The sequence below is a fragment of the Terrapene carolina genome, unplaced genomic scaffold (genome assembly GCF_002925995.2).
Source record: "Terrapene carolina triunguis isolate 2854851 unplaced genomic scaffold, T_m_triunguis-2.0 Scaffold84, whole genome shotgun sequence".
NCBI lineage: Eukaryota > Metazoa > Chordata > Testudines > Emydidae > Terrapene > Terrapene triunguis.
The window spans coordinates 13022032-13037068 of record NW_020664435.1 but is presented as its reverse complement, the minus strand read 5'-3'; the positions used below and the strand labels follow the sequence as shown (position 1 = coordinate 13037068).

Here is a 15037-nt window from a genome sequence, read left to right as displayed (position 1 = left end):
GCCTCAAAACTTCATAGAAAATTTCAGACAGGCTGTGTCTTTCTCAAGAATGGACAGATCTTTCACTAGATAATTTTAGAAACAGACCTGAATCAAAACCCCCGATATGAATAACTGAATTTTGGGGAGGTTTGAATCTTTATCTGAATTTAGCAATTCAGGCCCATAATAAAATAATAAGAAAAGTAGCGTATTATAATTTCTCTGAGAAAGGTATGGAAACCATTATTACTGGTCGATTATATTAATATAATACAATGGTCAGGTTATCTATATGAATGCCTGGGGACTGGGAGTAGGATATTCTCATTGGAAGGCTCTTGACCCTGAAATTGGTCTGATAGAGCTCAAAGCCATGATCCTACAAACACTAAAACAGGTTAGTTGATTGCTAGGATCCAGTGCAACACGCATCTTTTCTCTCAGGTTACTTAAGGGGAGAGTCTGTCTTGTAGGGAGCATTTTATAAAGGATTACATACACACACTTGGAGTCTGCCCATTGTGCCTCTCTCCCCCACTAATACATACTTATTAATGCCCACATAGCTTATCCTGATGGGCACTGAGGGGAGCAAATGAGCCTTAATCAAGCATAAAACCATATGGGGAGACTATGCAGAAGAGAATTGGGCTGCAAGGTAGTATTCCATGCCACCATGCAGCAATCACAAACTCATCCATATTCCATGGGACAATGAGGGATGTGGATAGCCTGAGTGGGGAAGAATCAAAGGACACGTGCTACATGGCATATTCCTCCAACCAATAAGTCACCATTTTGAATCCTAAAAATGCTGCTTGAGTTCACACTACTGTACTTTCCCACCCTACCTAGACCCTGAGCCTTCCAACAATTAGGCATGTACCTTAAACATTGGGACTACTCACACACATGCTTAACTTTATTACTGTAAGTGTTGGAAGGATCAGGGCCTAATGAGTCCCACTGGAGATGTCACATGGGCAGGATTGTTAGAGGTGGGGAGAACCAAAGGATGACAAGGAAGATAGCCAGCTTTGCGAACAGGGGCTGCTAAAAGGGAGTTTGGAAGGGGAGTGGGAAGGGGGTAAGATATACTTGCCATTCTTTAAAACCTTTAAAACTAAACTATAATCAAAACTCCTTGATTTAAACAAAAACCCTATCATTAACCTAGGTAGCTGTAGGAGAGAATGCAGGCAGAAGCCCAGCAGCAAAGTGGGGGCTATCCTCTTTATTGTGCTCAGTGTAGCATGTATGATTACCTGCCCTGTGGGCGGGTGGCGTATGTGTGCATTGGGTGCAAGGAGCTCCTGGCCCTCAGAAACCGCTTCCAATTCCACGCACAGGGCCAGGTAGGCAGGCAGAACTTCAGAGACTTGATGCGTGGATGAGACAATGGTGTAGGGAGGAGGGGGTTAGATTTATTAGGAACGAGGGAAACTTTTGGGATAGGAGGAGCCTATACAGGAAGGATGGGCTCCACCTAAACCAAAGTGGATCCAGACTGCTGGCACTTAACATTAAAAAGGTTGCAGAGCAGTTTTTAAACTAAGAGATGGGGTAAAGCCGATTGCTGTAGAGGAGCACATGGATCGGACAGAGATTTCTCTTAGGCCTGGTCTACACTAACCCCCCAAGTCGAACTAAGGTACGCAACTTCAGCTACATGAATAACGTAGCTGAAGTCGACATACCTTAGTTCGAACTTACCGCGGTTCAGATGCGGTCCACACGCGGCAGGCAGGCTCCCCGTTGACTCCGCGGTACTCCTCTCGCCGAGCTGGAGTACCGCAGTCGACGGTGAGCACTTGCTGGTTCGACTTATCGCGTCCAGACCAGAGGCGATAAGTCGAACCCAGAACTTCGATCCCCAGCCGCCGAACTAGCGGCTGGGTATAGACCAGCCCTTAGAGGAGAGTCTATTGATAGAGATTCTCTAGGTTTAATCAGGAGGAGAGGATGGAATAAGAAAGTATGGGCCAGATCAGACGAGAAACATTCACATAAAAAAGAATCTGATGCATCAGAAAAGGGCAGACAAATAAACAGTGACAAGTTTTTTAAAGTGCTTGTACACAAATGCTAGAAGTCTAAATAACTAGAGTGCCTCGTATTAAAGGCGTCACAGAAACCTGGTGGAGTGAGGACAATCAATGGGACACAATCATTCCGGGGTACAACATATATCGGAAGGACAGAACAGGGGGATGGGAGGAGAGAGTGGCACTATATGTGAAAGAAAATGTAGAATCAAATGAAGTAAAAAATCTTAAATTAATCCACATGTTCCATAGAATCTCTATGGATAGAAATTCCATGCTCTAATAAGAATATAACAGTAGGGATCTATTATCGACCACCTGACCAGGACAGTGATAGTGACTATGAAATGCTAAGGGAGATTAAAGAGGCTATCAAAATAAAGAACTCAATAATAGTGGGTGATTTCAATTATCCCCATTTTGACTGGGAACATGTCCCCTCAGGATGAAATGCAGAGACAAAATTTCTCGATACTTTAAATGACTGCTTCTTGGAGCAGCTGATACAGGAACCCACAAGGGGAGAAGCAATTCTCGATTTAGTTCTGAGTGGAGTGCAGGATCTGGTCCAAGAGGTAACTATAACAGGACCGCTTAGAAATAGTGATCATAATATAATAACATGTAACATTCCTAAGGTGGGAAGAACACCTCAGCAGCCCAACACTGTGGCATTTAATTTCAGAAAGGGGAACTATGCAAAAATGAGGAGGTTAGTTAAACAGAAATTAAAAGGTACAGTGACTAGAGTGAAATCCCTGCAAGCTGCATGGACACTTTTCAAAGACACCATAATAGAGCAATGGGACTGCCATGTGCTCAGGACAGAATAGAGAATTTGAACACAGAGTGGAATATCATACGATGAATGAATGAAGATTTGACTTCAACTTCTTTTTTATCATCACTAGTGGCTCAACACGATCTTTATGCTAGGTTTCCTGGGTTGAAAGAAGTAGGAATTCATCTCTTGCTACTCCCAGTCACAAGAGCTACAGCTGAGCGTTCTTTTTCATCATTTAATAGAATTTTGTGTTCTGAAAGAAGTCGCCTTCTGCCTGATCATGTGAATGAACTAATGAACCTATCAATTGAAGGAATGGAAGTACCAGACGCATGAGAAGCCACCAAAGATGAATGCACTGCATTCAAGAAGTTCGTTAACAGAGTTGTGCAAAATTATAACAAGAAACCAAGCAGGATGTAGATGCAGTGCTTCATAGAAGGCTTGAGTAGCCAACTTTAATTTGTGTGATGATTTTAAAACATGAGTTAAATCTGATCAAATGGTAATGAAACATTTTTCAGTTTTTACTATGGTGCCATACAGCCCACCCTCACGGTCTCACCCCTCATCGGGCCTGACCCCCCCTGTAAATTCAAACACACCCCCTAATTTCTATTCCTGGGGGAAACACTGATTATAATGGTTAACGCACAGCGGGGCTTGAATGGAGCCACTGTACTATACATGGTAATCATCAAGAACATTTTCATTAAACATTTGAGGGGGGGGGAGGAGGATTCTACTTTTAAAACAAAAAAAGAGAAATTCTTCCCTGCGACTGGCGTGATGCGCCCTGTAGCTGCGAAACCAGGGCCTCTGCTGGGCTGCACTGCCTAGCAGCTCCAGTCCTGCCTCGGGCTGATGTAACCCTTGGCAGGTGTAGCGGCACAAACAGCTCACCTGCCACATTCCCTCCCCCAGTCACAGCCGTGGCGGGAGCTCTGTGGGGCAGGAGCGGTCTCTCCCCACGTGTTTGCACCGTGCTTAGAACTGGGGCCCTGCTCTCAGCGCAAACAAACCCCGAGGCCCGGCGCCCAGGGCTGCGCTGTGCCGGCGGCAGGCGCAGGCTGGTCTCTGGAGGCAGCCCACGAGCCACAGCCTCTCCCTCCCTCCAGAGCGGCCCTGCTGCTGTTCCACCGGGCCGGGCTCCGCAGCAGCCAATGAGCTTCCCCGCCGTGGGGGAGCGCCAATGGGCTCACCTCCACCTGCCTCCTGCTCACACACTAGGTACGCGGCCAGGCAGGCTAGAGAAAGCGAGGCGGGCGGGCCAAACCAAGTGTCCCTTGAAACGCATCCGCCACGCAGCCGGTCTCGGCCGCCCCGGAGGGATGGTGAGGTGCAGGGTGGCTTCTCTGGCGGACGTTGCCCGAATGGCCTGTTAAGGAGCGGCTGGGAGGCTCACCTGCAAAGCGGGAGGGCGGGCGCCTGAAGGTCGGCCCCGGGCTCTTTCCCCCGGCGCCGGCAGCAGCAGCCTGTTGCATTGGCAGCGGGAGTTCCCCTGGGACCAGAGCCGGCTACCTGCGTTCTCCGCCCCGCGGGGACACTCGCCGCGGCTCCCCCCTGCAGGCGCGGGCCCCAGGGCGGAGGGAGCCTCGCCGCCGCCGGCCCTCGCAGATTCCCGCCAGGTGAGAGCTCGGCCCGGCTTTCCCCCGCGCGCAGGTGCCTCCCTCTGCTTCCCGCCAGGCTCCTTCCCTGCTCGGCCCCGGCCACTGCCACGCTCGCTCCCCGCCGCTGGCCCCGAGCGACGCGCTGCCGGTGGGGCGCTCGCTAGGCGGGGGTCTGGCGTTCAGCCCAACGCCCTTCCCGGCCGGGTTCGGCCCAGCCCGTCTGCCAAACTTTCCCCGGCGCGGCCCCTGGCGCGTCCCGTCCAGCCGGGGCCCGGGCAGACGCGGACTTGTCTCCTCAGGTGACTCGTCTCATGGAGCCAATTGCCGCTGATGACCGAACTCAGCCGCACCTGGCTGGTGCCCGGGGACACGGGGCCCGCTGGCTGCCCTGCCCCGCGCGCCCTTACCAAGGAATACGACACACTGCGCCGGCAACCCCCGGGTCTCCTGTGGGCGCGGGGGCAGCTCCTCGGGGCGCGCTGCAGGCGGGGGCGCGAGGGATGCAGCCGCTTGGCAGCGGATCCTCGTCTGCGCCTTCCCTTAGCCTCGCCGGTGTCCGGCCTGAGCTGCGCTAACCCCAGGCTAGCGAACAAGGAACCTGTCCGTTCTTAACCTTTCTGTTCACGCCACTGTTAGAGGCCAGGCAAGCCTCGTGCTGCGGTCCTGGTGGGTTTGGCGGTGTGCGCGCTTGCTGGGGCTAATGATTCTCTCTTTCTCTCTCTCGGTGGCTCTGGCGTTGCGATGTAAAGCGGGAGGGCAGGATCTTGTGGGCCGGGGACCCTCAGGGCATTCTTGGGTGTGCAGTTCACCCTATGTGCATCCAGAGGTGAATAACCTTTGGGGGGGGGGATCACTGGCCCAGATAGGGGAGGGGGAGCTTGGCTCGGATAAAACCTGAATAAGAAACTCCGAACTGAATTTTGGATGGATTTATCCGGCCTGTGTCTGCACCTGCCGCTCTGGTTTGGGGGAAGTACTGAAGTGTTGTGAGAGGAGCTATGACTTGTGAAATAGTGGCACTATCACAAGACCTTTGGCTTCGCTCTCCCAGAGCAAAGAAGCACTCATGATTCCTGCTAAGCATCTGATACTCTGGTTGAAAAGTTAAAGCAAAGTCCCCTCTCCCCAGTTACTAGTGATCTGCACACGTGCAAAACTTGGGGTAGGGTTAACTCTCCAAAGCAGGGGCTTTTATTGACTCCAAATGAATGAGATTAATCAGGGGTCTAAATCTGTATCAACCCTATCTTTTACATCGGGGAAATGGTGGTGGTGGTTTGCGACACTGTGAGAACTTCTGGGGTTTATGACCGAATAGCAGGGACTTGTCCGTCCTCAGTCTGGAGTTGTTTGCAGCAATGTTGTAGCCCTGCCGATCCCAGGGTATGAAAGAGACCAGGCAGGTGGACGAGTTGGTCCATAGCAAGAGATTACCTCGCCTACCTAGTCTGTCCCGACTGTCATACGAAGATCCCTGCAAAATAGGGACCGGTCTGGAGGCCTGGTGTGCTCCTAATTCCTAATGACTTAGTGATGGTTGCTTGATCCATCAAGAACTGCAGGAAGGGGCCCGCTGGAAATAAGCGCTTTCATTGTGTGCCGTGATCGTGAGCATCTCTGAAAACCACAACCCCCTTCACTGAGGCAGCTCACCCCAGTGTGATTCCTGCAGTTAGTGTCCCCACTCAGGTGATAGAGGCACCTGGGGCTGAAAGGGCTCTCAAGCCCAGCCCAGTTCCTGTGGCAGCGGCTGGCATCTAGTCAGCAGGTAGGTTCGGGCTCAGAGCCAGCCCCCTGGTAGAGAACACCCTGTCTGTGTGTGACTCGGAGCAGGGCAGGCTGCCTGCCAGCCTGGCCTCGGGCCCTCTCCGTCTCCTCCTGAGTCCTGCCCAGCCTGGTCAGTTGCTCCGCTCTCCTGCCCTGGCAGCTCAGTCACTCGCTATCCTTTCCTCCCGCACAGGAGCCGCGCCGCGAGCGCCCCGGGGAGTTCCCCGCCTCGCACGTGGTCGCAGCCCAGGTGAGCCGAGCCGGAGCGGGGAGCGGCTGCCTCCTGCCCCGGCGGCGGTGGCTGGGCGCCGGGAGAAGATGGCTGACAGCACCGCGGCCACGGGCTCCTGGTGGAAAGCGCTGACCAGCAGCAGGAAAAAAGCCAAGGAGGGGCCGGTGGCCGGAGCGCCGCCGCCCCCGGCTGAGCCCGCCCTGCCGCCGGCGCCCCCCGGCCCGGACTCTCGGGAGAACCAGCAGCCCAACTTCAGCAGCAGCGAGCCCAAGTTCGGCGAGAAGCCCGGCGGCGGCAGCAGCAGCAGCCGCAGGAACCTGAAGATCTCCCGCTCCGGCCGCTTCAAGGAGAAGCGCAAGGTGCGAGCCCCTCTGCTGGCCGAGAGCCCCAAGCTGTTCGAGGGCAGCGCGCCCAGCCACGCCAGCGAGGAGAGGCAATAGCTGGGGCTGTTTGCTGCCGTACAGCCTCCGTCTGACCGAGACTGGCCCCTGCAGCCAGTCCCCCAGCTCTCGCTCCTCCACCACCCAAGGAGCCGTGACTCCGTGTGGGCTAGAGGAGGAGACACCTGCTGCTTTGGAAACGCCTCGGGTGCCTCTCGTCGCTAGGAGGAAGCCTTCTCTCCCCGGGGGGCGCTGTGACCCCGCTGTAACCAGGGCAGGGATGAACCTATTCTCTCGTTTGGATTCCAAATTTTGGAAACAAAAATAATCCCAGCGCCGTGTGTCTCTGTTCCTGGCTGCTGCACTTTGGACTGGAATATCACCCTCGCTGGCTGGAGCTGACCAGCGCTGCCCTGCTGCTTATTTTAGGGGGTAGGGCGGGTACCTTTCTTGATCAAAAATAGCTCAAGCAAATGGGGATGAATTTTAATAATGAAATAAAGCTGAAATGTAAATGCAGATTTCCTTGGTCGGAATTAGAAGGTGCAAAGACGCTACAAGCGTGACTAAGACAATGCACTGCCATAAATTACTCGCGTGCTGTGTAAATTAACAACGCGTATAAACCAAAGTCTAGGAAGAGGATAGGAACATATTCAATTACATTCACAATACAGTAGACTATAATATGTTGTAGTGTCAGCACCAGGGCAACCTATGTCCCTCCAGACGGCAGACCCCCTCCCCTCTGCAGTAGCTTTTCCAAATAGGTGGCTATCCTTTCTCAGCTTTCTGACCAAGGGGATTGTTCATTGCTCTAATACACTAAGATGAATCCTCTTTTAAAGGGAATGAGATTGAAGTATTCTTACCTAAATTCAAGGCCAAGAACTTCCAGGGGTACCTGTAGATCTCTAACAATCATGGTCCTGTTTGCCTCTAGTAGATACGTCAAGCAAAAGAGTAAACGAATCCCTCTTACATTCAGTGAGTTATAAGAGGGTTATTGTAAGTGAGAGGCGCTTGGGTTCCCCTGCTCCCATCTAAGTGTTAGGATTTGCCTCTTGCCTATTTGAATAGAATTTCTCTCTCCATCCTTCCCCCCCTCCCACCAAACTTTTAGGTAATTACAAGGAATTGCTCAAGAGGTGAATCTGTAATTTTCTTGTAGAGAAGAGCTGTTCAGATTTGTCATTCAGCTCACTAAGGAAGGTACACAATGCATTTAGTAGTATGGTTCTCTGGTAACTGATGGTTTCAATCTAATGAAACTCAACCAAAGAAATTGGGTGATAAAACGTAAATGTCTTTTAGGGAGAGAATAACTCTGGTGATGCTGAACAGAGTTGTGTTTAGTATGTTTGCAGCCAACACTGAAAGCAAGAACGCTCATTAACATGTAAATGGCTGATGGTGGTGGTCTTAGCCTTTATCCCTATGAAAACAGGCTCAAGGTTCCCAAAGTTTCTGCTGGTTGCAATCAAGCACGAAGTGGAACTACTGATTCTCCTAATAACTGAAATCTCAAAAATCCCTTGAGTTTTCAGAAAGGCCCTATCACAAAGCAAACCATTAGCCAAAACACATCGGCTGAGACTCTGAGATGTAATGAGGAAAACTAGAGTGGAAAAATGTCTGTCTATTTATAGTATCTAAGGTAAATAAAACTGATTTTGAAAACCTAAACCCAAACTAAACTATGCATAGTCAAAATCACTGTCCATGAGCGGGACTAAAGACAAATCAATGCAGCAGAGACTGAAACTTCTTTCCCAACATATTAGAAACTTCTAAGAATTAATGTGTGGTTGTGATATTGAATAGGCGTTAGTCAGTCCTCCTGAAATTCCATGTACTATGATTTCTGAGTAACCTTAGTCTAGATTAAGCAAGTAATTTACTGTTACTGAAGTTGGACAACAGTATACTCCTCTTCAGAAGAGTAAATAGTGAATGTTGTAAGTAGGTGGTCCATTAACCTTCAGATGGGGTTATGTCTGGAGCGTGTAAGGCTATGTCCTGCTGAAAAGAGGCCAGGAAAGCCAGACTTCCCAGTTCTATTGTGACAAATTTCACTTACTCTGTCCACCTCTGGGGATATTTAGAAACCTCTTGCCTGAGTAACTCTTCTACTATCAAAGAATTTGGTCAGATCAATGACTTTATAACAGTGCACTCTAATATTACGTTATGCTGTTAAATAGTCACTGTCCATGCACAGTAATAGTGCAGCATTTGTGGGGAAAAGGCTTAAATGGGGTTGTTTCCCTCCCCCGTCCTCTTTACTGTTTCTAGATATAGCAGTCCCTCCTTCTCTCCCCCATCCCTGCCACAGCCCACCCTTTACACATATAGATTCTATTTAAAAAACAACCTCCCCTCCACTGACTTACAAAGTGAGATCTCAGCAGTGGGTGTCCTTTTACTACAAGATCATAGAAATCTCTGGGTTACTCAGTGAATTTTGACAAGTGGCCCACTGTTGTTTAGAAGTAGAGGGTGCAGTGCCAGTGCTAGCTCATTGAGGACCCTAAGCAGGAATATTTCCCCTCCAACCCCCAACCCATAATAAAAAGTGAATGGGGGCCCTCTTGAGCTGCTCTGGGGACCCCAAGAAATTGCTTAGTCTGCTTATGCCTAGCGCTGGCTCTGTTCATGTTACTTGAGCTTATCATACAGGCTCCCTGTCCTTGTTAAGGTGCAGCTGGATATTGAGAAAATGTAACGCTATGTCCTTCTGAAAAGAGGCCAGGAAAACCAGTCTTCCCAGCTCCACTGTCACTCCTCTATTACAGGAGGGGGTGGGTGAGATTCTGTGGCCTGCAAAGTGCAGAAGGTCAGAGTAGATGACTGTGATGGTCCCTTCAGGCCTTAAAGTCTATGAGAATAGCATCAGAGTACAGCTAATTCCTGCACTGCATGGGAGAAGTCGGGGAAAGGAGGGGGAGCCATCATTATTCCTTTGTCCCGGCAAATCCTTTCAGGACAGCAAGAAATTTAACGGGATGTAGTGCTGATCGGTGGGGCTTTCATTTCTGACCCTACAGCTGGCTGACTATGTAATCTCTGACAAGTCACTTAAGGCCTCTGTGCCTCATCTATCTTGACTAAAATGAGAATAATCCCTACTGTTTGTACAACATTTTGAGATCAATAATTGAAACTCTCTAGACAGCCATAAAATATTATGTTTTGATTCTTTGTTGTTGTTGTTAGAATTCGGCTAGGATGTTCAAAATGTTGCTGTTAGGGTTTAATACCAGTACTGGTCAACATCTGACCAATTATCAAACATTATGTCATCATATTTTTAAAGTCCCATGTTATAAATGAGTAAGAGCTCAGAACGGGCGAACTGTGAAGTCATTTTACCCCAAAACAGCCTGGATAGCAAGAATCTTCCTGTCTTTAGCCCTGGATCTGGGGGGGGGGGGATAATTTCTGACTCCCAGCTCAGTCAAGCCCTTTGCTTCTCCACTGAGACTATCAAAAAGAAAAGTGCTGTCAGTGTTGATGGTGGCTTTTAACAAACTGGATTTATCCATTAGAAAATGACCTGTGACCATCATTTCATTGCACAGAGGCCATCAACTTCCAGGTAGTAATACATTTGGGCCACATTTCTAGAGGTGAAAGGTTCCATATCCTATTACCAACCCCCATAACCAATGAATCCACTGGTTTAATTAGCATAAGTGCATCCAGATTTTACACAATGCTAGCAAATATGTCATCATATTAATTCTGCAATAATTTTATGGAATTCTTGTCACTCCTAAGGAGGCTTTCTTTCCAGTTTAGAGTGGGCGAGGGGGCGTGTTGGAGAGCGCTTAGTCAAAGACAATGTTTTTCTATGCAATAAATGCCTATGGGGGAAATGGTATTCAAGATACTTATATATTCCCCTTCTTCCTGCCCCACCTTTTTATAAAATGTATGTTTAAGAAAAGAAATCCAGGAAGTAGGACAACTTTAAAAAAAAAAAGTAATTGCAAAGAGAAGGAAGATGAGGTTCAATTTAACTCTGCATGGTAGCTTTGTAATTACTCCTAATCTAAGTATCATTAAGAATTTGAACTGATTAAAGAAATGAACTTTTTAGGGTCAAAAATCAACATTCAAAAAATGGGAAGAAGCTTTATTAAGAACCTTGCAAAATGTTACCTTAAAGCCTAATCAGTCCTGCACCTGCTGAACTAAAGACAGCAGGGGAAGACAGGGTTTAACTGGCTGGTGACTCATTCCTTCCTACTGTATGCTGGTCAGGTTGCTGCTCACTCCTGTTGCAAAGAAGATTGCGTAGGGCAATAGGAGGCACCCTTCTCCACCTGTGGAGAGTGATTTCATGTGAAAAAGTCATTTTGGTTCTTCTGAAGCCCCAAGGTCTGCAAGAATTTAAATGAATCAACATCTAATGCTGCTGAGATGTTTGTACCTGAGGATCTAATGTAAGGTGAACTGCAAAGGGATAGCTGGGATTACTTGTGCCTTTTATTGCTTCTAAATTATATTTGTATAGTTCAAATTTGACTTGTTTTACATTAGAAATATCAGGTCTTGTTTTTTTGTGGAGAGTTAGTGGGATAATATCACAAGAGGTTGAAATCTGAGCAGCTATATTCCCAACCCTGAATTGAACAGAAGGATCAACATGCCCTAACTATCCTTTGAGAGCAGCAGCTCAGCTTTCAGCCTCTTGTGATGTCATGCCCTCTAGTCCTCCAGAGTGTCTGGCAGCAAAGCTGGGAAGCCAACTCCCAGTGTTTTTCTTCTTTTCTTTCTTTCTTTCTTTCTTAACCATGGAAGAATCTTTGGTGCAGAATTTCTACATTAGGAGGAACAACCTCCCTATCATATCCTCCTTTATTCCCTTGCGCTTCAATGTTCACCTAAGGATCCTTCCCCCCTCCTACCACTAACCTATGGTAAGCCGGGGTGGAGTTTTGCAGGGGTCCGACATTTCCCAAACATCTTAAAAGTAGGAACAGATCTTTGGATGTAGACTTCAAATAAATCATAATGATCAGTAGCTCCATCCAAAGAATTGGTATTAACACACATTTAAATACTTTATCTAGACAAAGCAATATGTGTGCACTGGAATACAAATTTATAACAGCCTTAGGCCCTGATCCTATCTGAGTACCTTTACTCAGATGAGCAATCCCCCCTGAAGTTAATAGGAATCCTCACATGAGTAAAGATAAATGTAAGACTTCGCATAGTTTGGGATGGCAGTTCATAATACACTTCTACCTCGATATAACGCTGTCCTCGGGAGCCAAAAAATGTTATAGGTGAAACTGCGTTATATCGGACTTGCTTTGATCCGCCAGAGTGCGCAGCCCCCCCCCCCCGAGCAATGCTTTACCGCTTTATATCCAAATTCATGTTATATCGGGCAGTGTTATATCGGGGTAGAGGTGTATTTGACACTTGATACATACAGTTTATCAATACCAGAAGTATTTTGCTCTTGAGTGCCTGACTTCCTTTGCCACGTCTCCTTCTTCTTTTGTATCTGCAAGAACACCTCTTTTCCAGTTTTGATCCTTTCCCCTGTTCCTAGGAACAGCTCACTATTGCATAAGTAAACAACTGAAGCCTCTAGCTCACCCCTCGCCCTTATGCTCTGAGCAGTCAACACTGAGTTAAAAACTCAGTCCTGTGTACCAATAACAGCTAAAGAAATACAAACCTACACATTTTGGTCAAATCGGGAAATAGGCATACTGTCCATTCTACTGTTCCAGATACATGGCCTTTTCTTTACACAACTGGTTTTCCATTCCAGGCCTAGAGCTCAATTTTCCAGGTCCACATTTTGTCCCCAATCTTGTAAATGTTTACACAGGTGAACCATACCATTGATTTCAATGGGGCTGGTCAAGAGCATAAAGTTATTTACATGCATAAGTGTTTGCAGGATCTGGTACACAATGGCCAAGAAAAAAAGAGAGAGCTCAATTTTACTCTTCCCTATAGAAACTGTAGAAAATTAGGTGCTGTAAATACACCTACCTGAGACCTATGAATATTCTCCCAGGTTTGCAGCCCCTTGTAATTGCATATCTCCAGAGGTGTTCTCCATGACTGGAGCTTCTAAAAAAGCTCAGTGTTGGCCCCAACTGCTCTAACATAAGTGGGAGCAGAGTTAGAACAATGTTGCGTGCTTTTGAAAAAAACACTCAATATCCTCCTCAAATGCTACCGGCAGACTCCATACTCCGTTCTGAAATTGGTTAGTAAGGTAGAATTTTCTTTAAATGCAATAGTTACAGGTACAGGATAAATTTTCAAGGGCAAAACCCACAGCAGTTCATTTCAAATCGTTTTAAAAAAGAACCAAGACAAGTTTCTGGAAACTGAATATTGTGGGTGCAACCACTGACTAAAGGAAGGGGATAGACTAACATGGGTTTTGGTTTGTTTCTTTGGTGTGATGTCAAGATTGAGCATGATGCATGAGGTGATGCTGTCTTTATCAAGAGGCATAAAACCACAAGTAGTCCTTCTCTTGTGTATTAAAGATACCTTAACACTTCCTGCAAGACTAGGGTGGTATCTCCAGTGTCCTGCTTGATTCCAGTTTGAATAACTATATTCAATATATGGAAATTCATCTTGTTAATGCTTTAGCTATAGCAGGTTTTAATACCATCCCATTGTCTGAAATGGGAAACTACTATGTCAAGAAAGCAATGTACAGTATTATAGTTTCAAACACTACTGCCCGCCTCTCCACAACTTCTTACGTTGATTTGAAAGCTGAAACCTAGAAACACTATCTTTGCAATTACAGACAATCACTTTTCCTTACGCATTATGTAGAAGTCAATATTATTTTGCTGTGATTATGGTTTACCGTACAGGTGATTTTGACAGGTGATTTAATGCACTATTCATCCATTTGAATAAACTTTCCAGTTGCTTTTTGTTGTACTAAGGGAGAAATTGGCCGTGTCCATCAACTGTAAAATTTTAGACTTCAATAAACTTTAAGGATGCTTATACAACCCACCTCACACCCACGCACCCAACTTTAATAATACTTAGCAACTTGCATAGTGCTTTACTTCTCCATAGCACAGAGGTCTCAACATTAATCCTTATAACACTCCCAAAAGTAGATAAGCATTATCTGTATTTTACAGGTAAGTCTGTAGGGGCAAATTCAGACCTTATATAAATAGCTGCATCTCCACTGGCTATGTGCATCTTGTATTTGCTATTGTCTGAGAATGGAAACTAGACTAGATGGAAGGTTACCTCAGAAAACCAACTTCTAATAAAATGTGGATTAAGATTCAGATGAGCATTCTAAAATTTTTGGTCTCTATCTGAAGTGATTCTCCAAACCTCTTGAAGTTTGCCCATCACTTATCCACGCAATAAAGTGCAGATGCTGCATATCTCTAGCAAACAGTTACTGATAGACTGCATATTATAAAGTATGGGTGTGATTTTAAAATGTGCCTGAATGACTTAGGAGAACAAGTCTCATTGACTTGCAAGGGGACTCATAGTCCTTAGGTCTCCTATTTAAAAAAAAAAAAAAAAAAAGTTTTGGTATAACCTAGGGTGAGAATTTAAACTGATTTAATTATACCAATATAACCTTCCTCGTAGATGCTTTTATTCCAGTATAAGGCTGCCTCAACACACTACACAGACTACTGACAAAGCTATGTTGGTGTTGCTATGGTGCTAGCATAACCTATAGTGCAGACAGAGCCTACACTGATGGAAGGGATTTTTCCATTGGTGCATGAACACCACCTCTTCAAAGTTACCTATGTTGATGGAAGCATTCCTCCATCGCCAAAGCTGCATCTACACTGGGGGTTAGGTTGGCATAGCTGTGTAAGTGAGGGGTGTGGTTTTCCCAAACCCTGACCGACACAGATACCTTTACCTGACTTTTAAGTGTAAACCAGGAGGGCCTTTTTTTTGGTTTAGTTTATGTCTCTTGGGTAGGGGTTAAGCTTAAATTGAAACAAGGTACTCTTATACTGTCTGGAATAAGTGTGTCCACAAAGGGGGTTATCCCAATATAATGATACCTGTACAACTGATAAAACTTTCCAGTGTAGACAAAGCCTATGTCACTTTAGTGCCAGCTGGGTATGACACGTTTCCTATCAAAACTATCTTCATGACAAGTATGTTAAATACTACAGCACAGAGCAGTCATCATTGGGTTAATAAATAGCACATGATCGTTTTCCATAATGGCA

At 46.7% G+C, this 15037-nt stretch overlaps 1 protein-coding gene across 1 annotated transcript; it reads left to right on the top strand.

The window, feature by feature from the left end:
* The first annotated feature begins 6506 nt into the window (after nt 1–6506).
* PRR15 (proline rich 15) lies at nt 6507–6860 on the top strand. The gene has a single exon (XM_024209583.1). The coding sequence runs from the start codon at nt 6507–6509 to the stop codon at nt 6858–6860; it is 354 nt and encodes a 117-aa protein (XP_024065351.1).
* Nucleotides 6861–15037: the final 8177 nt, after the last annotated feature.